The sequence below is a fragment of the Vulpes vulpes genome, chromosome 12, assembly GCF_048418805.1.
Source record: "Vulpes vulpes isolate BD-2025 chromosome 12, VulVul3, whole genome shotgun sequence".
NCBI classification, from domain to species: Eukaryota; Metazoa; Chordata; class Mammalia; order Carnivora; family Canidae; genus Vulpes; species Vulpes vulpes.
In genome coordinates, this window is record NC_132791.1 from 51,647,216 (window position 1) to 51,670,389 (window position 23,174).

Consider the following 23,174-nt stretch of genomic DNA (forward strand, 5'->3'; position numbering starts at 1 on the left):
TAAAAAGATTAGTGGCAGCCAAGGGACAGGGAGAGAGAGGGATAAACAGGCAGAGCACAGAGGATTTTTATGGTAGTATTTTCTATGTGAGTAATAATACATTATGATACTATACTCCTAGATATAGGTCATTATAAATTTGTCCAAATCCACAAAATTCATAACACCAAGAATGAATCCTAATGGGGCCCATGGCTAGCTCAGTCAGTAGACTATCCAACTCTTGATCTTGGGGTTATCCACCTGAGTTTGAGCCCCCCATCAGGTGTAGAGATTACTCAAAAATAAAATCTTTTTTTTCCCTAAAGATTTTATTTATTTATTTATTTATTTATTTACTTATTTATTTATTTATTTATTTATTTATTTATTTATTTATTTATTTATTAGAGACAGACAGAGGCAGAGACATAGGCAGAGGGAGAAGCAGGCTCTCTAAAGGGGAGCCCAATGTAGGACTTAATCCCAGGATTCCGGGATCACTCTCTGAGCCAAAGGCAGACAGACGCTCAACCACTGAGCCTCCCAAGGCGTCCCTCAAAAATAAAATCTTACAAAAAAAAAAAAAGTGAATCCTAATGTAAACTATGGACTTTGGGTGACAATTATGTCTGAACAATTTTAAGAAATGTACCTCTGTGGTGTGGGATAGCAACAGAAGAGAAGTTTTGCATGTGTAGGGCAAGGGATATATAGGAACTCTAACTTCTGCTCAATTTTGCTGTGAACCTAAAACTGCTCTAAAAAAAGTTTATTAAAAAAAGAAATGTAGGGGCACATGGGGCAACTGCCTTTGGCTCAGGTTGTGATCCCAGGGTACTGGGACTGAGTCCCACATTGAGCTGCCTGTGGGGAGCCTGCTTCTCCCTCTACCTATGCCTCTGCCTCTCTCTGTGTCTCTCATGAATAAATAAAAATCTTAAAAAAAAAAGAAGAAGAAATGTAAACAGGTGCCTGGCTAGCTCCTTCAGTAGAACAGTCAACTTTTTTAAAAAAGATTTTATTTATTTCACAGAGAGAGAGAGAGAGAAAGCACAAGAAGGGGAGCAGGGGAGGGAGAAGCAGGCTCCCCACCGAGTCAACTCTTGATCTCTGGGTCATGAGTTCAAGCCCCACATTGGGAATAAAGTTTATTAAAAAATAAAAAATGAATAAAATAAATGTAAAAAGATCAAAACTAAAATGAAATGATATTGGTGTAAGACAAATATACATGGGATCGCTAGGTGGCTCAGCGGTTTAGCACCTGCCTTCGGCCCAGGGCATGATCCTGGAGTTGCGGGATTGAGTCCTGCATCAGGCTCCCTGTGTGGAGCCTGCTTCACCCTCTGCCTCTCAATCTCTCTCTCTCTCCCTGGGTCTCTCATGAATAAATAAAATCTTACCAAAAAAAAAAAAAAAGACAAACATACAGACCAACATAATCAAATAGAGAGCTTAGAAATAAACCCTCAGATAAATGGTCAGATGATTTTGATGAAGGTGCCAAGATTCTACAATGGGTAAAAAGACAGTCTTTTTACCAAAAGGGGCTGACATACTGAATACAAACATGAAAAAGAATGCAGCTGGACCTATATACATCATAAAAATTACCTCAAAATGAATTAACTAAACAGCTATAATGTTAGAACTCACAGAAGAAAACAATAGGGAAAACTTTCATAACCTTGGAATTGGCAATGGTTTTGGTCTTTTGGATATAACACCAAAAGAACATGCAACAGGGGCGCCTGGGTGGCTAAGTCGGTTAAGTATCTGACTCTTGATTTTGGCTCAGGCCATGATCTCAGGGTCATGAGACTGAGCCTTGCAATGGGCTCATCATTCAGCATGCAGTTTGCCTGAGATTCCCTCTCCTTTTGCCTATCCCCTGCTATCTCTTTTTCTCTCTCAAATAAAATCTTAAAAATAAAAAAAAAAGAGAGGCATAAAAGAAAATATACATAATATATATATATTAAAGATTTTATTTTTAAACTCACGAGAAACACAGAGAAGAGAGAAGACATAGGCAGAGGGAGAAGCAGGCTCCATGCAGAAAGCCCGATGCGGAACTCAATCCCAGGACTCCAGGATCACGCTCTAAGCCAAAGGCAGACACTTAACTGATGAGCCACCCAGGCATCCCCAAGAAAAAATATATAAATTGAACTTCAAAATTTAAACTTTTGTGCATCAAAGGACACTATCCAAAGGGTGAAAGGACAACCCACTGAATATGAGAAAATACAAGCAAATTGTACATCTGATAAGGGACTGCTATCCAGAATAAAGAAATCCTACAACTCAGCAATGAAATGAAAAAAAAAAAAAAAAAAAAAAAAGCTGATTAAAAATGGGCAAAAGCCTAGGACAGACATTTCTCCAAAGAATATATACAAAAGCCAAATAAGCACATAAAAAGATGTTCAATCTCAGTCATTAGGGAAATGCAAATCAAAACCACAATGACAGACTACTTCACATCAACTAGCAAAATAAGAGAAAACAATGAGTGCTAGCCAGGTCGTGAATAAACTGGAATCTTACTGCACTGCTAGTGAAAATGCAAAATGGTACAACTACTGTAAAGAACAGTATGGTGGTTCCTTAAAAAGTTAAAAATAGAGGATCCCTGGGTGGCTCAGTGGTTTAGTGCCTGCCTTTGGCCCAGGCCAGGGCGTGACCCTGGAGTCCCGGGATCAAGTTCCAGGTTGAGCTCCCTACATGGAGCCTGCTTCTCCCTCTGCCTGTGTCTCTGCCCCTCTCTCTCTCTCTTTCTGTCTCTCATGAATAAATAGATAAAATCTTAAAAAAAAAAAAAAAAAAAAGTTAAAAATAGACTTACCATATGACCAAGCAATACTTGCAGGTATATACCCAAAGAAATTCAACATATATACCCAGTGTTCAAAATAGCATTATTCACAGCAGCGAATAGGCAGGAAGAACCCAAGAGTCCATCAAGAGATGAATGAATAAAAGAAATGTGGTATATGCATGCAATGGAGTATTTTTTAATGTTAAAAAAAAAAAGAGTATCTTCTTACACCATACTTAAAAATAAACTCAAAATGGATTAAAGACCTACATGTGAGACTTGAAACCAGAAAAATCCTAGAAGAGAGCACAAGTATCTATCAATACATGAACGGATAAAGATGTGGCGTGATTGGAATGGAATATTGTTCAGCCACAAAAAAAGAATATCTTGCCGTTTGCAACAACATGGATGAACCCAGAAAGTAAAATGCTAAATGAAATAACTCAGAAAAAGAAATACCATATGATTTTACTCCCGTGGAATTTGAGAAACAAATCAAATGGACAAAGGAAAAAAAAAAAAGGAGATAAACAAACCAAGAAATAGGCTCTTAACTACAAAGAACAAACGGAGGGTTACCAGAGGAAAGGTGGGTAGAGGGATGGATGAAATAGGTAATGGGGATTAAGAGTACACTTAGGACCAGCACTGAGTGATGTACAGAATTGCTATGTCACTATATTGTACAACTGAAAGTAATATAGCAATGTATGTTAACTATGCTAGAATTAAAATACTTATTTTAAAAAATTGAAAATTCTGATACATGATAAAACACTGATAAGCCTCAAAGACAATTATGCTAAGTGAAAAAAACAGGCATATAAAGACAAATACTGTATGATTCCATTTGTGTGAAGTACCTACAACAGGGAAATTCATAAATGGAAAAAGTAGAATACAGGTTCCCTGCCTAGGTTAGGGGGTGGGGTTGGAAATGAAGTATCACTTAATAGGTAGAGTATGTGTTTGGGATGATAAAAACTTCCGGAAGTAGAGAGTGGTAGTATTACACAGCATGGTGAATATACTTAATGCCACCAAATTATACACTTTAAAACAGCTAAAATGGTAAATTTTATGTAATGTATATTTTATCCCAATAACAAAAAAAAGGGGGAAAATATGAGGCATTTTCAAACATTAAAAGCTAACCAAATACATATGCTCAAAGCCCTTTTAATTACATCCACAATGGCACATGGTAAGGTAGACTTTATTTCCCAAAGATGACAGCAAAAGCATGGCCTATTCTACATTCTCTTCTATAAAGGGTCTGACCCTCCCATCAAGAACTGGAGTCTATCCATCTATTCCCTTGAATCTGGGCCACTCTTGGGACTATTCTGACCTACAGAGTATGGTGAAAATGAAAGTTCTGCCAATTCCCAGTATCATCCTTAACTGGTCTGTCAGCTTTTCATTCTTACCTTCTAGCCAAGCAGTCCACAGAGAGGTTCGCAAAGGAAAGAGCCATGACCCCTGGCCGACAGCCTGACAGAGCTCAGTCAAAAGCCAGAACCAACTTGCCAGCCATATAAGTTAAGGCAAGTTAGAAATAGATCCCCAGTCTCAATTAAGCCATCCCAGTAGATAAGAGCATGAAACAGCAACTAGACAGTACGTGCTGAGCTCCATCCAAAGTACAGATTTATAATTAAATGACAGTTGCCACTAAATTTTGGGGTAGTTCATTACAAAGTCACAGACCGCCAGAACACTTAGTTAATGAGGGTGATTCAAATCGTCTCTATTTCATATGTTTAGTGTTCTATTATAAGTCCCACATACACGTAACAATGGGGATGTTACACCAAAATGAAACGTTACTTTCAATTAAAGATCTAATGCTAATCATGAAAACATCTAAGTAGCATGACACAATGGAAACAATTTAACATAAAACAGAAAATTTTAAGTTCATTTTCTCCCCAACTGATTAATGGCTGTATGATTTAATCAAACCAATGTACCTTTGTCTATTTTCTTTATCTCTAAGATGGAACAATAATGCTTACCCTTCCCAAAGAGTTGTTGTGAGTAAAAACTAAGAAAGATGATACAAAATCTGGTTCTCCATTACAGCACACAGTAAATATTATCAGAACACAATAGTGCTTGGCCAAATTAAGTACTCAACAGGTATTTCACTAAACGTTACCTCCATGAAGAGACATGCAAGGATAAGATGCTCTCATTAAATCTTTCAGAAGACCATCAGCATGTTCTTGCTTATCCACAAATATAATAACAGATCCTGATTCTTGATAATGGCCAAGAAGCTCAAGCAACTTCAAGAATTTCTTTTCTTCTTCAATCACAATCTGAAAATATCAAATTGCACCATGTTAAGGGAGTAAAAATGCAAATACATCTCTAAAACAAAAATATTCATTTTATTTGTGGCAAATGGCTGAGAATACCTTGCTATATCCTTAGGGATGGGTAGGAAAATACTGATTTTAGCTGATAGACCAGTTAGACTAAAAAAAATTTCTAACTTTGAGAGAAGGGGCTTGCAAATGTGGGCAAACGATCATCTAGTTCTCTCTTGCCTCTTGACCTTATATCCTATTACTTAAAGAGTAAGATTGGTATATAACATTTCCATCCACTAGCCCCACCTCTTCTGGTGGGAGGAACTAAAAAGAGTATTTTAAACACGCAGTTCCAAGGAACAGCATATTCAAGTTTATCGGATAAAATATTAATGGCAGTAACTGTATCCTATTTAACATTAGAAATTATGTGCCTTCATCACAATGATCCCCAAAGGATTATATACTGTCTAAACAACACACAGGGAATTGAGGATTTCCTAAAGACTGTACCTACCACTTGTTGCTCTACATCTGAGCAAACCACACTCCTGCCTCCAACCTGCACTTCAATGGGTTTACTCAGGATTCTGCGAGCCAAAGCCTCCATAGCTCTGGGAAAAGTAGCTGAAAACATAACTGTCTGTCGATCAGGACGGACATTATCCACAATGCGCATGACCTGAGAACATATTTGCAAATAAATATGGTGAGTATAGTCTCCAAAAACCATACAATGTCAAAACCAAGTAAAAGGAAAATTTGAGAACATCTATTCAGTGACTTTGAAACTTGTTACCTTTCATTGTTCCACTCAGTCTCCCCCTCCTAAGAATGGCATCTAGAGTTACCCACAAATTTAGGGCAAAGATGGAAGAGCCACCTGTCACTACTCTCTTTCACTCATCTCACCCCTAATTCACAAATTCAATATTCTTAATCTTAAAATTTTATCTGGAATACAACTATTTTCTCTTTGTATCACTGTTCCTTCACTTATTCAACATATTTTTGTTGAGCAACTATTATGTGTCAAGCATCACTCTAAGTGCTTGGAATATTCAATAAAAAGAAATAAAAATTTGTCTTCGGGGAGTTTCCATTCTAAGGAAGAGAGACAGATATATATTATGTGTCAGAGGTTGATAGGAGCAACAGAAACAAAGAGAACAATTAAAGCGAACACATTGCTAAGGGAGTAGGATATAGGTACCTCTATAGATCCCTGGAGAAATTCTAGGAGTCTTATTATGACTGGAATAAACAAGAAAAATAGAAATAACGAATAATCAATAATAATGATGATTTCCTTTTTTTTTAAGATTTTATTTATTCATAAGAACACAGAGAGGGAGAGAGAGAGAGAGGCAGAGACACAGGCAGAGGGAGAAGCAGGCTCCACACAGGAAGCCCGATGTGGGATTCGATCCCGGGTCTCCAGAATCAGGCTCTGGGCTGAAGGCAGTGCTAAACCGCCAAGCCACCCGGGCTGCCCCAATAATGATTTCAAGGTAGATAGTGGTGAGTGGCTGGAAAATGGGAAAGGTGAAGGTCTTCCCAGGAATATACAGAATTCTAAGACCAGATCTTCACTCCAATCAACGATGTGAAATCCATGAAACAGTCCTACCGAATGCACTTGGAAATCTGGGTTCTTGGCCTAAAGATCAACCATCTCTGAGCTGGCTAATTCCAACTATCTCCCGGCTTTTACTCCTACCCAAGCTATTCTCTATCCAGCAACCAAAATGATGGCTTTTGTGTCAGTACTCTCAGTTAAAGACTATTGGCTGACCACGTACATTTATTTCAATTCCCCTGAGAAACGCTGTAAAAAGTAACAGTACGGGGATTGTTTTTAAAAACTGCACAAACTAACGAAGACAGTAAGAAAATAAGATAGGAGATGATAACAACATTCTGACTAAATGGTACCCAGACCCAAGAAAACATAATTCTAAAATAAGAATTAACTAGATTTTTAAGAAGCACACTATCCTGTTTCTCTTCCACAAGAGGGTTACTCTTCACTGCTTGGTCTTTACATAACTTTGCAAACCCTGTGTAATGTTTTCTTTTTTTTTTTTTTTTTAATTATTTTTTATTATTTATTTATGTAGTCATACAGAGAGAGAGAGAGAGAGGCAGAGACATAGGCAGAGGGAGAAGCAGGCTCCATGCACCGGGAGCCTGAGGTGGGATTCGATCCCGGGTCTCCAGGATCGCGCCCTGGGCCAAAGGCAGGCACCAAACCGCTGCGCCACCCAGGGATCCCTGTTTTCCAGTAAATCTTCATAATTTTCTACAAAAGATCTTAGATATATTTTGTCAGGTTTATTTTTTCATGCTTCTGTAAATTATTTTTAAAGTACATTTTCTAACTGCTGAGAAAAGAAACGTGAATGACTTTTGTTTACTGTATTGGTACCCAGAAACTTTACAGTCTTCTTATCTGTAGATTGTTTTAAATCTTCTACAAAAATAGTCCCAGCATCTGTAAATCACACTTGCTACTTCCTTTCTAAACATTATACTCTTTCTGTTCTAGTAAAATGTTGAATGGGTGTTAACTACTTCACTTTTTTTTTTTTTTTTTTAAAGATTTTATTTATTTGACAGAGAGAGCAAGAGAGCAAGAGAGCAAGAGCTGGCGGAGTGGCAGACAGAGGGAAAGGGAGAAGCGGGCTCCCTGCTGAGCATGGAGGCTGATGCTGGACTCAGTCCCAGGACCCTGGAATCGTGACCTGAACGAAAAGCAGATGCTTAATCAACTGAGCCACCAAGTACTCCCTTACTTTCTTTTTTCATGTTAACAGTTAAAAGTTCTACCGCTAAGTATAACATTTACTACAGAGTTTTTTGTAGATACATTTTATTAGGGAAGGAGGTTCCTCACTAGACTATGTTGAGTTTTTAAATCATAAAATGTTATCAACACCTTTTCCACATTTTAGATAACGTATGGCTTTTTCCTCTCTTCTGAGAGGATGGATTATATTACTTAATTTTTCTTTGTTTAAAGAAAAGATGTACTTATGTATCTTAGGCATAGAGAGTGCATACAACTGAGGGAAGGGTCAGAAGGAGAGAATCTTCAAGCAGACTCTCAATGAAACACTCAATCTCAGGGCCCACGAGATCATGACATGAGCCAAAACCAAGAGTCAGACGCTTAAATGACGGAGCCACCCAGGTGTCCCTTACTTGATTTTTCTAATCTTAAACTAGCCTTACATCTAAAGAACACCAACTTCAGGGATCCCTGGGTGGCGCAGCAGTTTGGCGCCTGCCTTTGGCCCAGGGCGCAATCCTGGAGACGCGGGATCGAATCCCACGTCGGGCTCCCGGTGCACGGAGCCTGCTTCTCCCTCTGCCTGTGTCTCTGCCTCTCTCTCTCTCTCTCTCTCTCTCTCTCTCTCTGTGTGTGACTATCATTAAAAAAAAAAAAAAAAAAAAAGAACACCAACTTCAGTATGGTTTATTGTTTAAGCATTACTCTATTGGGCGATATAATTTTTAGGCTTCTGTATCATTGTACATGAAACTACCTTAACTTTTTTATTTTGATACCAATATTATACTAGCCTATAAAATCAAATAGCCACTATGGAAAAGTCTGACAGTTCCTTACAAAGTCAAACATAAATTGCACACAACCCAGAAATCCTAGCCCTTAGGCGGAACCTGGGTGGCTTAGTCAGTTAAGCATCTGCCTTCACCTCAGGTCATGATCCCAGGGTGCTGGGATTGAGCCTCACATCATGTTCTCTGCTCATCAAGGAGTCTGATTTTCTCTCTCTCTCTCTCTCTCTCTTTCTCTCTCCCCCTGTGCCTCCCTCCCCCCTCACATTCTTTCCACCTCTCAAATAAAGTCTTTTTTTTTTTTTTTTTTTTTTTTACGATTTTACTTATTTATTCATGAGGGACACAGAGAAACAGGCAGAGACACAGGCAGAGGGAGAAGCAGGCTCCATGCAGGGAGCCTGATGTGGGGCTCAATCCCGGAACTCTAGGATCACACCTTGGGCCAAAGGCAGGCGCTAGACTGCTGAGCCACCCAGGGATCCCCTCAAATAAAGTCTTTAAAAAAAATTTTAAAAAAGGAACTTATAAAAAAAAAAAAAGAAAGAAAAAAAAAATAAAAAAAAAATAAAAAAAATGAAAGAAATCCTACCCCTTGGTATCTATGCAATAGAAATAAAGGCATATACATCTTATGCAAATGTTCATAGCAGCACCACTCGTAAAAGCCAAAAGGCAGAAATAATCCAATATGTTTCATGAATAAATATATGATATGTTTCTATATGACAGAATACTAACCACTCAGCACAAAAGGAATGAAAGACATGCTATAACATGGACAAACCTCAAATACAGTATGCTGAGTAAAATAAGCTAGATGTATACTATATGAATTTTATATGAAACGTCCAGAAAAGGCAGGTAGCCCGGGTGGCTCAGTGGTTTAGCGCCGCCTTTAGCCCAGGGCCTGATCCTGGAGTCCTGGGATCAGGTCCCACGTCAGGCTCCCTGCATGGAGCCTGCTTCTGCCTCTGCCTGTGTCTCTGCATCTTTCATGAATAAATAAATAATAAAATCTTAGAAAGAAAGAAAGAAAGAAAGAAAGAAAGAAAGAAAGAAAGAAAGAAAGAAAGAAAGAAAAGAAAAGCCCAGAAAAGGCAAATCTATGAAGCCAGAAATCAGATCAGCAGCTGCCTCAGGCTGGGGTACAACAGGAAATGAGTACAAATAGGTATAAGGTATCTTTCTGGTGATGGCAATGTTCTAAAACCGGATTGTGGTGACAGCTGAACAGATGTGTATGTATACCAAAAACCACTGCATTATACATTTAAGATAGGAGAATTTTATGGTACAGAATGAGGACTGAGAGCCCCTTTAAAAATAAAAAATTACAATGAGGAGCACCTGGGTGGCTCAGTCAGTCTAGTCTGCCTTCTGCTTAGATCATGTTCCCAGGGTCTTGGGATTGAGCCCGGTATCCACATCTGGCTCCCTGCTCAGCAAGTACTCTGCTTTTTTCTCTCCCTCCGCCCCTCCCCCCTTATTTGTGCTTTCTCACAAGGCTCTCTCTCTTTCTCAAATAAATAAAATCTTAAAAAAAAGAAAGTGTTTTTTAAAAGATTACAATGATCTTATAAATTGTTGAATATTTTTTAATTGTTGAATATTAACCCTTCTTCATACTTTGAGATAAAATATAATTAGGAACAAAATTATTCATTCCTAGAATATCTGGTAGAACTTGCTAATAAGAAACAGGAACTGTTCTCCTTCCTCCTGTGTCTCTGCCTCTCTCTTTCTCTCTATCATAAATAAATAAATAAATCTTAAAAAAAAAAAAAAAGAAACAGAACTGGTGGTTTCCTTGGGGGAAAATTAAAAATTGATTTCTAGAATGAATGTAAGACTATTGCACTGTTCTTATTTTTGAGTCTGTTTAATTTAAAGCTGTCAAATGTACTGGCATACAAAGAAAGATAAAAGCAAGATGGGAGGGGTGCTTGGGTGGCTCAGGTGGTTAAGCGTCCAATTATTGATTTCAGCTCAAGTCATGAGCTCAAGATTGTAAGGTGGAGCCCTGCATCGGGCTCTGCACTCAGCAGGGAGTCTGCTTAAGATTCTCTTCTTCCACCTCTGCCTCTCTCCTCATTCATAGGCATGCTTTATAATACACAAAATCTTAAAAAAAAAAAAAAAAAGGCAAAAAGCAACAAAATCATGAAGACAGTAAAAGATAAATCAAGCTCAAGGAAGCAGAGCCCCACGTTAGCAGTGAAGAAAAGTTGAGAACAAAGCTGTTTTCCCTACATGGAGATGAAAGGTGGGGTCTCAAAATAAGGAGAATTGATACAAAACCTGCTTAAGAAGCAATCAAATCACCCAACCTCTATGTAACTGCTACTCAGCCAGGCAATGGGCCCTTCTCTCATCCTAGCCAAAAACCTAAAGGTTTAGCTTCTGGAGAGAATAAAACAAAAAAGCATGACTGGATGAGGCAAGGATAAGATCCCAAGAAGAAAAGCATTTAGTAAATACATAATGTTTGATGCTGAGGCTCCCGTCTCTCCCTCAAGTCCTCTTTCTCAACCCATAACGAGACAGGCCTTCACATTTCTAGCCGGAGACTAGCCAATATTTCTCCAGGGACAGTCTGCTCAGCCCAAGAAGACAGGAATAAGATAGTCCCCAACCAAAAGAAAGACTCAGCCAGATCACAACAGTGAAACTTAGGTAGTCAGTATGTTCTGCTCTGGCAGAGAGAGCTTTGAATTTTAAGCTGCCTTTTCTCCACCTCTTAAAGGTAAGTAGGTAACTACAGATTCCCAGACATCTACAGAATGCCTCTGATCTGAATACAGAAACCAAAGCAAATAGAAAATCAATTTGGAGGACACAAATCCTATGTCGGTAGAAGGCAATCTTTAGAAATGAGCCATTTAGGGGATCCCTGGGTGGCTCAGCAGTTGAGCGTCTGTCTGCCTTTGGCCCAGGGGCATGATCCTGGAGTCCCGGGATCGAGTCCCATGTTGGGCTCCCTGCGTGGAGCCTGCTTCACCCTCTGCCTGGCTCTCTGGCTCTCTCTCTCTCTGTATCTCTCATGAATAAATAAATTAAACCTTAAAAAAAAGAAAAAATGAGCCATTTAAATGAAATCTTGCCATATGCAACAACATGGATAAACCGGGACACCTGGGTAGCTCAGTGCTTTAGCTTGTGCTTTTGGCCCAGGGTGTGATCCTGGAGTCCGGGGATTCAGGTCCGCATCAGGCTCCCTGCATGGAGCCTGCTTCTCTCTGCCTGTGTCTCTGCCTCTCTCTCTGTTGTCTCTCACGAATAGATAAATAAAATCTTAAAAAAAAAAAAACACCATGGATGAACCTACAGGGTATAATAATGCTAAGTGAAAGAAGTCAGCCAGAGAAAGACAAATAACCTAGGATTTCATTTACATGTGGAATTTAAGAAACAAAACAAACGAACAAAGAAAAAAAGTAAAAAAAAAAAAAAAAAAAAAGGCAGACTTAAATACAGAAAACAAACTGGTGGTTACTAGAGGGTACGTGGGTGTGGGGATGGGTGAAATACATGAAGAGGATTAAGAATACACTTACCATGATGAGTACTGAGTGATGTATAGAATTGCTGAATATTGTACTGAACAGTGAGTACTGAAACTAATATAACCCTGTATGCTAATTATACTTGAATAAAAATAAATTTAAAAAACAAAAATGAATCACTTAAGCGCTTGCTTCAGTTAATACACATACTAAAAAGAAATTGGAATGATACAGAATGACACAGAAATTCATGAAGCGTTCCATTTAAAAAAATTAATAAAAGATTTACTCTTGGATTATAGAACTTTGGGGATCCTAACCAAGTGAGAAACAAAGGGGACCCTCAGAATGATGGATTCCAGGATGGCAGATGTATGTCAAGCATAAAGAACAATAAACCAGGGATCCCTGCGTGGCGCAGCAGTTTGGCGCCTGCCTTTGGCCCAGGGCGCGATCCTGGAGACCTGGGATCGAATCCCACGTCAGGCTCCCGGTGCATGGAGCCTGCTTCTCCCTCTGCCTATGTCTCTGCCTATCTCTCTCTCTGTATGACTATCATTAAAAAAAAAAAAAAAAAAAAAAAAAGAACAATAAACCATGAATGACTGGAGCAAGTCAAGAGGCGCTGAAGAAATTCCTTGGGCAGTCCCGGTGGCTTAGCAGTTTAGTGCCGCCTTCAGCCCATGGCCTGATCCTGGAGACCCGGAATCGAGTCCCACGTCAGGCTCCCTGCATGGAGCTTGCTTCTCCCTCAGCCTGTGTCTCTGCCTCTCTCTCTCTCTCTGTGTCTGTCATGAATAAATTAATAAAATCTTAAAAAAAAAAAAAAAGAAAAGAAATTCCTTAAGGAAGATGAAATAAACAGAAAACTTGGTGTGTTTCAACTACTTGATAGATTTATATAACAGAGTTTGGCATTTAATTAATTTTAAGTATATAAGAAATCTAGGCAACAAACATAAAAAGATGATTATCTCTAGAGAAAACAAAGTTATAGAGGAAATTAAAAATAATTTGTTTACTACACTGCCCAGCTCTGAATAACATTTAGATTGTCATAAGTTATATACTGATCCAATTAAGACAGCAACAAAAATCTACTGGAAAAATAAGGGAAGAAATGATGCAAGAATGTGACAGGAAGAAGGAAAACAGAAATTATGTTCCCCTGTGGGTAATCAGTAAGTGATACCAAAAACAGAAAAATAAAAAGGAGAAACAGAAGCACACCATTTAGAGAAGTAGAATACCAAAAAAATCGGCTAAGAGATTAAAGAGAAGGGAGCAGAGGGACACCATTTAACCTATGTGCACATGTAATTGTGAAAACTAAAAATGTAAAAAAATTACATGACAGATTCCTCTGCTCAAAACCCTCCAATATAGAAAAGCTTGAATAGCTTAGTCAGTTGAGCATTCAACTCTTGATCTCAGCTCAGGTCTTGATCTCAGGGTGGTGTGTTCAAACCAAAAAACAAAAAAAAACCTTCCAATATAGCAACTCATCACATCAAATTAAAATCCAAATTCCAAAAAAAAAATAAAAATAAAAAATAAATAAAATAAAATAAAATCCAAATTCCTAGCCCAGCCATATAGGGTCTTACATGTTCACCACACCATCTGCACATCTCTCTGTACTTATTTTCTACTCTCTTCCTACCAAAATCCCGCTCCTTTACTCTACTGCAGGGACACTGGCCAAGCAAGCTCCCAAGTCAGGGCATTTGTACTGGTTCTTTGCCTATAACACTTTTCTCCCAAATACCTACCTGGCTCAACCTCTCACTTTACTGAGGTCTTAGTTCTTATGTCATCTTATCAGCAATGCCTTTCTTTAATTTCCTACATAAAATGACATTCCTTTCAGAATGACTAAAGTATATTACTGAAAAAAATAGGAATCATTAACCATGCCTGGTCTGATAATATGAACTTGGCAGTAGTATCATTGCAAATTCACATAATAGTATTGAATGTGTCCATCTTTTAAGACATTACAAAGTATCGTGACTTTCAGGTATCTTATCTAAACAAGTCAAAGGACTGCTCATTTAGTCTCAGCCTCTCATTTTTTAAAAAAAGATTTTATTTATTTGAGAGACAGAAAGAGCACAAGCACAAGTGGGGGAAGGAGCAGGGAGAGAAGCAGACTCGAAAGCACGATGTAGTGCTCATTCCCAGAACCCTGAGATCATGACTCAAGCTAAAGGCAGATGCCCAGCCTGACTTAGCCACCTAGGTGTCCCTCACCTTCTCATTTTATAGATGTAGAAACAAGGACCAGACAGACAATTCATATTAAAGCCCCATTGTGGCCTTGAAAATCTCTTCAAAGAGTAATACACATCCTGCCTTCCTAGAATATTCACAAATAACCTTTAATTTTCACTATATGCAGAAAAACACTATCAAAGGATTAAAGTTTTCTGGAGAAGCAAACCTAACTCTCCTCTTGTCATAGTGCAGAGAAACCTTCCTGAATGGAAGCTACAAATCCTGTGCTTCCTATAACAATGTACTGTACATGGGAGCTTAGATTTACCTTTTGAGTATCTATTACTGCTTAGGGTCATGAAGATGTCTGTAGAATGACTCTAATGATTATGCACTTTTTCAGTGATGACTGGTATACATTTTGATTGCCTTGGCTATCAGATTGGGAGCTACTGATTAAAAGCTGTTCCTGAAACTTTTCAATATGTTCCTTCTCTCATACTACAGATACTTCAAGTCAGCTGTGATTTGCCAAGTCCATAAACTTCCCCTTTCACACTTATAAGCTAAAATTAAATTCATTAGTCCAATAAGTCACTATGTTTACCAAGTAGCAGTTTTCTCACTTTTTGCTAATTCAATTCGATTGTTAGCATATGCTCCTTTTAGAGATGTTCTAAAAGCTTAACACATTATGTCTTCTATTTCTCCTGACGATCTGCAATGCTTTTCTTTACCATCAAGAAAATAATTTGCTACCAAGTGAATGATTTATTTACTCATCAATGTAAATATCCCAATCCCAGTTTTTATTTTTATTTTTTTTAAGGTTTTATGTATTTATTCATGAGAGACACAGAGAGAGAGAGGCAGAGACATAGGCAAGAGGGAAAAGCAGGTTCCCTGCAGAAAACCTCATGCAGGACTCTATTCCACGACTTCGGGATCACGAATTTAGCCGAACACAAACGCTCAACCACTGAGCCACCCAGGTGCCCCTCAATCCCAGCTTTAAAATCACGAATAGGGTCCCTGAGATGTTGATATGTAGTTTGGTAAAAATTACCCTGGACTATAGTATGAAATAGGAATAAAACTTGGTGTGTGTTGGGGGGAGAGTAGTCAACTGTCATTATGTCCCTGAATGTTTCCTCTAATGTTAAGTATTACATTAGTCTCAACAATAAGCTTTCAAAACTCTCTTTTTTTAGTGCCTCAATTTCCTTAAGGAGCAGCCATTTTATTCATCAGTAACTGCTTATGCACCGAATCCTTCATTGGTGGCCTGAAGAGGACTCAGACACTGAAGTGTCTTATCATCTATCTAGTGACTTATTTTTGATGTTAATTTGAAGAAAGCTTCAAACTTACAATAATCTCTCATGAGACAGTGAGCTCCTTAAAGTGACTTACACAAACATGGTGCTTTGCAGTGTACAACTGACAAGCACATTTACAGTCTCACTTTACTATGTGATTGGTATTTTTAAGAAAGTGAAAACTCAGTGGGACACTTGGGTGGCTTAGTTGGTTGGGCCTCTGACTCTTGGTTTCAGGTCAGGTCATGATGTTAGGGTCGTGGGATAGATCCCTGAGTCAGGCTCTGTGCTCAGCAGGGAGTTTGCTTGGGATTCTTTCCCTCTGCCCTTCCCGCCCTGTTCCTGCATACACGAGCTCTCTCTCTCAAATAAATAAATTTAAAAAAAGAAAAAAGAAAGTAAAAACCTAGAGTAAATATCGTCAGGATCTTTAGCTCCCTTCACTTTGTATTAGGCATAGGCATGAATAAATTTAGGCCAACTAAAACATTCTTGTCTTTCTCAATAAAAATAGAACACGTCAATAATAACATTTTATAACTAAAAGGAATATTATTTACATACTTTCACCAAATCATGTATATCTAGCTCCCATTATGGCTAACTTGAGCTAACAATTAACTTCTGTATCTAATCAATTTCTTCTCTTACTCTTTATTTCTACTAAATTAAACGAACAAACCCAGAAACTGTGGGCAATTTCTCATGGAAAACCACTTTTTAAGAATGCCTGGGTGGCTCAATGGTTGAGAGTCTGCCTTTGGCTCAGGTTGTGATCCCAGGGCCCTAGGATCAAGCCTCACATCAGACTCCCACAGGGAGCCTTCCTCTCCTTCTGTCTATGTCTCTCTCTGTCCTGTGCCTCTCATGAATACAAATATAAAATCCTAAAAAAAAAAACAAACACTTTTTAATATCCTATCAGATGCTGAGTTTTAATAGATTTCAACTTCAGATACAAGAACAAATAGATTCCCAATCTACTCTTCCACTGTCTTTGGTTCCAAAAGAAGGCTTTTTGTTTGTTTGGGTTTTTTTACCCGAAAGGAGTTCTTCACATTCTGTTGCTGCCCTTTGGAAGATGTCCACTAGATAGTACAAGTTTTTCTTTAGTAAGTTAAAAAAAATAATAAGGTTTAAAATAGATGTAAACTTGTGTACCACTTGTGGTGCTCCTGAGAAATCCTATCATCTTATCCTTTTATCCTTTATGCTAAAAACTCTTGTTTTGGTGCTTGAAAGTGTTAAATTTAAAACAATACACAAAAAAAAAATAAAATAAAAAAATAATAAAAAAATAAAACAACACACAAAGATTTCTTCAAGTCTTTTGACCTGCCAGCCTACATACGTCAATACAGAAAAGTAGAGTCCTGTACCTTCTGCTATATCATTGCACAACATGTACACTTACTGAACAGTGACCTCAGAAAGATATACATTCAGCGAATGTATTTAATTTAGTTCCCAAATTTCATTATTTTCTTCAGTACAAAATCATGTCTGAAGACATACTGCCTGCCCACTCTTCTTTAGATAGAGACCATTATGCACATGTGCATTCATTAGAACCAGCTTTGATTCAAACGGGAGTGCCTTTACTTGCTTGCTTTACACTCAAATAGTGGAAATGAACCCAAACCCAGCATTTTTTAAATCTACACTACAAGCTCACAAAATAATCATTAACTTACTCTAAAATTTCTTCTCATGGTTTTTAGTGATCAACAAATAAACTACTACTCAGCATTTCTCCCTCGAGTACTTAAAGAAATGTAAGCACTAATGGCAAAGGATGATTCACTCTGCGTATCAATGGGAAATGTTGTTTTGACCTCCCTCTGGCAAAACTTAATTGATCGACCATAAAGGCCCGATCACTACTACACCTACTTTTTTTTTTTTTTACACCTACTGCAAATATTACCATAAAGTCTAAGATTTCCTGGGATTGGGAAAGACACTAAAGGGATCTGATCCCATCTACCATCAAATTCATCAAGTCCCTCTACTTTCTTTCCACAAATGGATCACCCTGCCTCTCTATCTGAATTCATGGATGAAAAGCATACTCAGTATCTGCCCTCCTTCTACAATGTACCCTGCTTCATGTCCAAATGTTTATCCAGCCCTTATTCACATTATACTCAGACCCAGCTTCATACAATTTCCCAAACGGGTCCTAGGTCCACTCCTCAATGATTCTTTCATGTGACAGACTTTTACCAAAGGGTTAAAGGATGCTATTAAGTCCTATACTCCAAGCTTAATTATTCCTCATTTCCTTAACTATTTCTCACGTGGTTCAGGGATCATTACACTCTTCTTTACTCTTATGTGCTCTCCAGATCTCTCATTTAGATTATTCCTAAATCTAAACACTATACAGTCACTATGTGACAGGCAATGCATTTCTGGAGACCAAACAAACTGAAAAGACTAAAGATCACTTTAATTGGGTCCCTTTCTAATATCCCATATTTCAATTATGCAGTTTGTGATTGAAAGTAAATTTTGAGGGGGCATCCATAGCACACTGATAAATCACATTCCTTATCTCATTAATAAAAATACCACCTCTTAACGAGTCCCTCTAAGTTTATATCCTGAAATTTTGTATCTGAGCAAAGAATGCATGAGGAACATGAAAACCTAAAGAGACAAATGCTCTTGGGTCCTTGTTTTCACATTGGAGAATGTAAACAGCATGTACTATACTGAAAATTAAAAGAATGAATTGAAGGAATTTATTTAAAAGCATTAATAAAAACTATAAAATATGAAAGCTTAAGCTTCTACTATTGGCACTCCAATTTTAATTTTACCATGGATACCTTTAAAAGACTAATAAGCAAAGCCTGCACAAATACTTTCTGAACCAGTTTTAAGATGAATTCAAAACATAAAAATCTATTTCAATTCAATATGTTCTCAAACACCATATGAACATTTCATTCTCATGGCAGTTACAAGGTTTATTTTACAGTTCAAAACACTAAGACGTTTAATGATTACCTGTGGTTCAAAACCCATGTCAAACATTCTGTCTGCTTCATCTAAAACAACATATGTCACTCTTCGAAGATTCGTGACACGACCTAAAATGAGGAAAAAAATAAAGACAAAAGGAAAACTAAAAATCAGTCACAATTCATTTTATGACTACCAACAACTTTAAAAAACTGTAAAGGGAACTAAAATGCCTGACTTAACCAGAGGGGTAAGTTAGGTATGTTTAAACAGTGAAACGAAACTTTGGTCTACAAGATCTTAATCTAATGGCAAGTACTTTCTGACAATGGGTATATGAGGCCCTTTATTTTGTCAAACTCGTCTCTTGCATACCATCATAGGGCCTGAAGGACCTGTAAAATTCAGAAAACAGCCCTCTCCAAAACACATCATAAAACTAAGACTGAGATGAAGCATCGAGCCACATCAGCCATTATCTGACAGCATCACCTAGGAAAAAACATATTAGAGATTACAGCGTATGTGTGGAAAGCAAGTTCCAGTGCTAACTATTTTAGATGCAGAAAACCTCCTTTTTATATTAATTTATAAACTACTTCCATACAGTTAGAAGCTTCTAAAGGGCATGTCAAGATATTAATGAGAAGCTATTCAACATCATTAGGTAACTAAAGTACTACACAAAAACTTTAAATACCAAATGTATTGCATACATACATTTTTCTATATAAAGATAACAAATTCAATTTTATTAAATGCTTCCACTGGTTTAAAAAGATGCAAAGTGTTTCTTAGCCAGTGAAAACTACTAAATACATACACAGGAAAGCCTTTCTAAAGGATTAACACAAGCATTTCTATCAAATGATGAATCAATCACCTGGCAAAAACACGTATAAAATAGTTATTCAATATAAACCAAAAGACAGATAAAGGAAAAAGGTAAAATTAATCAAGATGAATTTCAGGAGACTTAATCAATGCAGCATTGAGAAAAAAACGAGGGATTATTTTATCAGCATTCAACCCAAAACTTTTTGTAGACTGTACAGGCACACTGATTTTATCAAACAACTTCAATGTCACTTCGCCAACTTCACGGAGAATTAGAAGTAAATGTATACAGAAATTCAAGCAGAATGCTATGAAAAACATGCATTACTCACAGTTTTTAATACTCTATTATGTACATACTGAATACTGCAATGGAAACCTTTGAAAGCATTTTCTTCAAAAAAAATAAGAAATGAAGCGAAAATAAATGCTAATACTTAAGTATTCCACACTAACATCTGCAGCCCCCATTAGTTCTGCAAGGTTGGGAACAGCATTAAATGACCTACCTTGGATGGCTTACGTCTCGGAAGCCCAGTTCTATAAATCTTGAAGGGCCTTTCTCCACAGAAGTTAAATAATGTCAACAGTTTAGTAACAGTTTTGATAGGGAATAATTTAACAAAGCACAACATACGAGCTAAAAAACATGCAATATTTATAAAAGATAAAATTTCTTGAAGCTGCAATACCTTAATTTATCCAGTATTATAAGAAAATACTAGCTCCTATGGGGGAAAAAGTCTAAAGTTCAGAATTAAAACAAAACAAAAAAAAATGTCCAAACCCCTCCCCTGTTAAAAGCAAAGCTAGGCCAAAATTTGATTGAGAATCCATGTTAAAGAGCTAAAAGATCAGATGGAGTTAGTTCCCAAAAGAAGTTGTAAATTAAATTCCAATATGAACGCTCACAACAAATGTGTTGCAATACAAATTTTAAGATATTACAGCTTTAAGAAGAAATATAAAACCACTTTAGTGATTTCTTGTATCTGCTTTGATTTAACAAAAAATGTACAGAATTCAAAAAGGAGAAATGAGAACAAAAAAAACACTCGTGACTTACCACTGTTAGCTGCTAACATGTCAATCATTCGACCAGGTGTGCAAACAATAATTTCAGCACCTCTTTTCAGCTCAGCAATCTAATGAAAAAGATTAAATATTACAGTCTATTTATCACTAATTCTTATTTAAACAGATCTGAAAATACTGCCCAGGATCCTTGTATGGCCCCATAAGGTAAAGACAGTGAGGACTGATTAAAAGACCCCAAAGCTTCCTGCTCAGTTCTTTGGAATGCTGGAGCACTACTGAAGGAAGAGGAAGCGGCAACATGAGCACACAGGGCTGTACCTTTCAACTCCATGTAAACCAGATAATTTTACCAATTTTAATTTGACATGATTCCTCAAAATCAAGAAAGGAACATGAGAGAGCTGTATTTAAAGCGATTATATAGACCAATGATTTTCAAGTAGAGAGCTGCTTCCACTAGTGAATTATTATATAAGTCACAACCAGGGTTTTAAAAATGAAATAGAATGGAAAGAAGAGAATGTGTTAGAGATCATAAAACTTTGTTTGGCTTCTATATAAATATAATATTCATGCATGTATCAAGTTATTTTTGTAAATATTATTTCTTACAATGTCATCAAAACAACCAAGGAAGATGACTTAGAAAACATAAAGTGCTTAACAGCAGCAAATATTCCTCAGAAAGGATTTTGTGTTTAAATAAGTTCAGCAAAATATCACTTAGGGACCCCGAGTGGCGCAGTGGTTGAGTGTCTGCCTCTGGCTCAGGGCATGATCCCGGGGTCCTGGGATCGAATTATTCATCAGGTTCCCTACAAGGAGCCTGCTTCTCCCTATGCCTATGTCTCTGCCTCTTTCTCTCTGTGTCTCTCATGAATAAATAAATAAAATCTTAAAAAAATATATATATCACTTAATTTATCCCATTCTTCTAGTATCACAGAACATACTCATTATTAAAGACTAAGAAGTCCTGCAGAATAAAAAGTCTACTTTAACACTGCATAATATGACATTTCCAAAATTTACTTGATCATAGAACCTGGTTTTTTTCCTCCTTCTAGTTATAGCAAAGTATCTAATGACTATCATTCTTTAGAAAACACTTGGAGGGGCAGCCTGGGTGGTTCAGCGGTTTAGCGCTGCCTTCAGCCCAGGGAGTGATCCTGGAGACTCGGGATTGAGTCCCACATCGGGCTCCCTGCATGGAGCCTGCTTCTCCCTCTGCCTGTGTCTCTGCCTCTCTCTCTCCCTCATGAATAAATAAATAACTAAAATCTTTAAAAAAAAAAGAAAAGAGAAAAGAAAAGAAAGAAAAGAAAAGAAAAGAAAAGAAAAGAAAAGAAAAGAAAAGAAAAGAAAAGAAAAGAAAAGAAAAGATAACACTTGGAGAGGGGAACCTGAGTGGCTCATTCAGTTAAGTGCCTGCCTTGGGCTACGGTCATGATCTCAGGGTTCTGGGACTAAGCTCTCCACCAAACGGGGAGTCTGCATCTCCCTCTCTTTTTGCCCCTCCTCCACTCCCACTCATACTATCAATCTCTCTCTTAAATGAATAAATAAAAAACTAAAAATAAATTTAAAAAAAACAGATAAACGTCAAAGTAAAGAGAGTAAACGAATGTCTGATTAAATAATTCTGGCTGAAATTATTTAAGGATACAGATAAAACTAATATAACATAAAGCACTCATCACTACGTTTTTTTGTTTTTTAAGATTTTGTTTATTTATTCATAGAGACACACACAGAGAGAGAGAGAGAGGCAGAGATACAGGCAGAGGGAGAAGCAGGCCCCATGCAGGAAGCCCAACACGGGACTCGATTCCGGGTCTCCAGGATCACACCCCAGGCTGCAGGCGGCACTAAACTGCTGCGCCACCAGGGCTGCCCTCATCACTACGTTTTGAAGATGTCACATGAATTAGAGAAAATAAATGCTGGTCTAGAATGTAGAAGGCCTAGGGTCCAGAACAAACTAATTTGTTAACCTAAAACCTTTGATCAATGTACCTAACCTTTCTGGCCTTTTCTTTATCTGTAAAATGAAAAAAAGATCAGCCTTCCTTGAGCAAAGAAAGACAAAGAGTAACAGAAAAAACAAGGTATAAAAATGACTCAAGGAAAAAAAAAATGACACAAGGGACACCTGGATGGCTCAGTAGTTCAGCATCTGCCTTCAGCCCAGGGTATGATCCCGGGGTCCTGGGATCGAGTACCAACATCAGACTCCCCACAGGAAGCCTGCTTCTCCCTCTGTCTATATCTCTACTTCTCTCTGTGTGTCTCTCATGAATAAAGAAAGAAAACCTTAAAAAAAAAAAAATAAAAGACTCAAAATCCTGGGCACCTGGGTGGCACAATCAGTTAAGTGTCCAACACTTGGTTTCGGCCCAGGTCATGATCTCAGGAAAATGAGATGGAGCCCCACGGTGGGCTCTGAGCTCAGTGCAGAGTCTGTTTAAGATTCTCCCTCTCAGGGATCCCTGGGTGGCTTGGAGGTTTGGTGCCTGCCTTTGGCCCAGGGCGCGATCCTGGAGTCCCGGGATCAAGTCCCGCATCGGGCTCCCGGCGTGGA

General features: G+C 37.8%; 1 protein-coding gene across 1 annotated transcript in view; it reads right to left on the bottom strand.

Moving 5' to 3' along the window:
- The window catches only part of DDX46 (DEAD-box helicase 46), a 73,654-nt gene that overhangs the window by 25,587 nt on the left and 24,893 nt on the right, over positions 1–23,174 (bottom strand). The window contains exons 12-15 of the mRNA XM_025994884.2: positions 20,622–20,700; positions 18,764–18,846; positions 5,642–5,806; positions 4,968–5,130 (exon numbers count right to left, since the gene is read on the bottom strand). Coding sequence (XP_025850669.1) covers positions 4,968–5,130; positions 5,642–5,806; positions 18,764–18,846; positions 20,622–20,700 — 490 coding nt within the window. The remainder of the gene's footprint in view (positions 1–4,967; positions 5,131–5,641; positions 5,807–18,763; positions 18,847–20,621; positions 20,701–23,174) is intronic.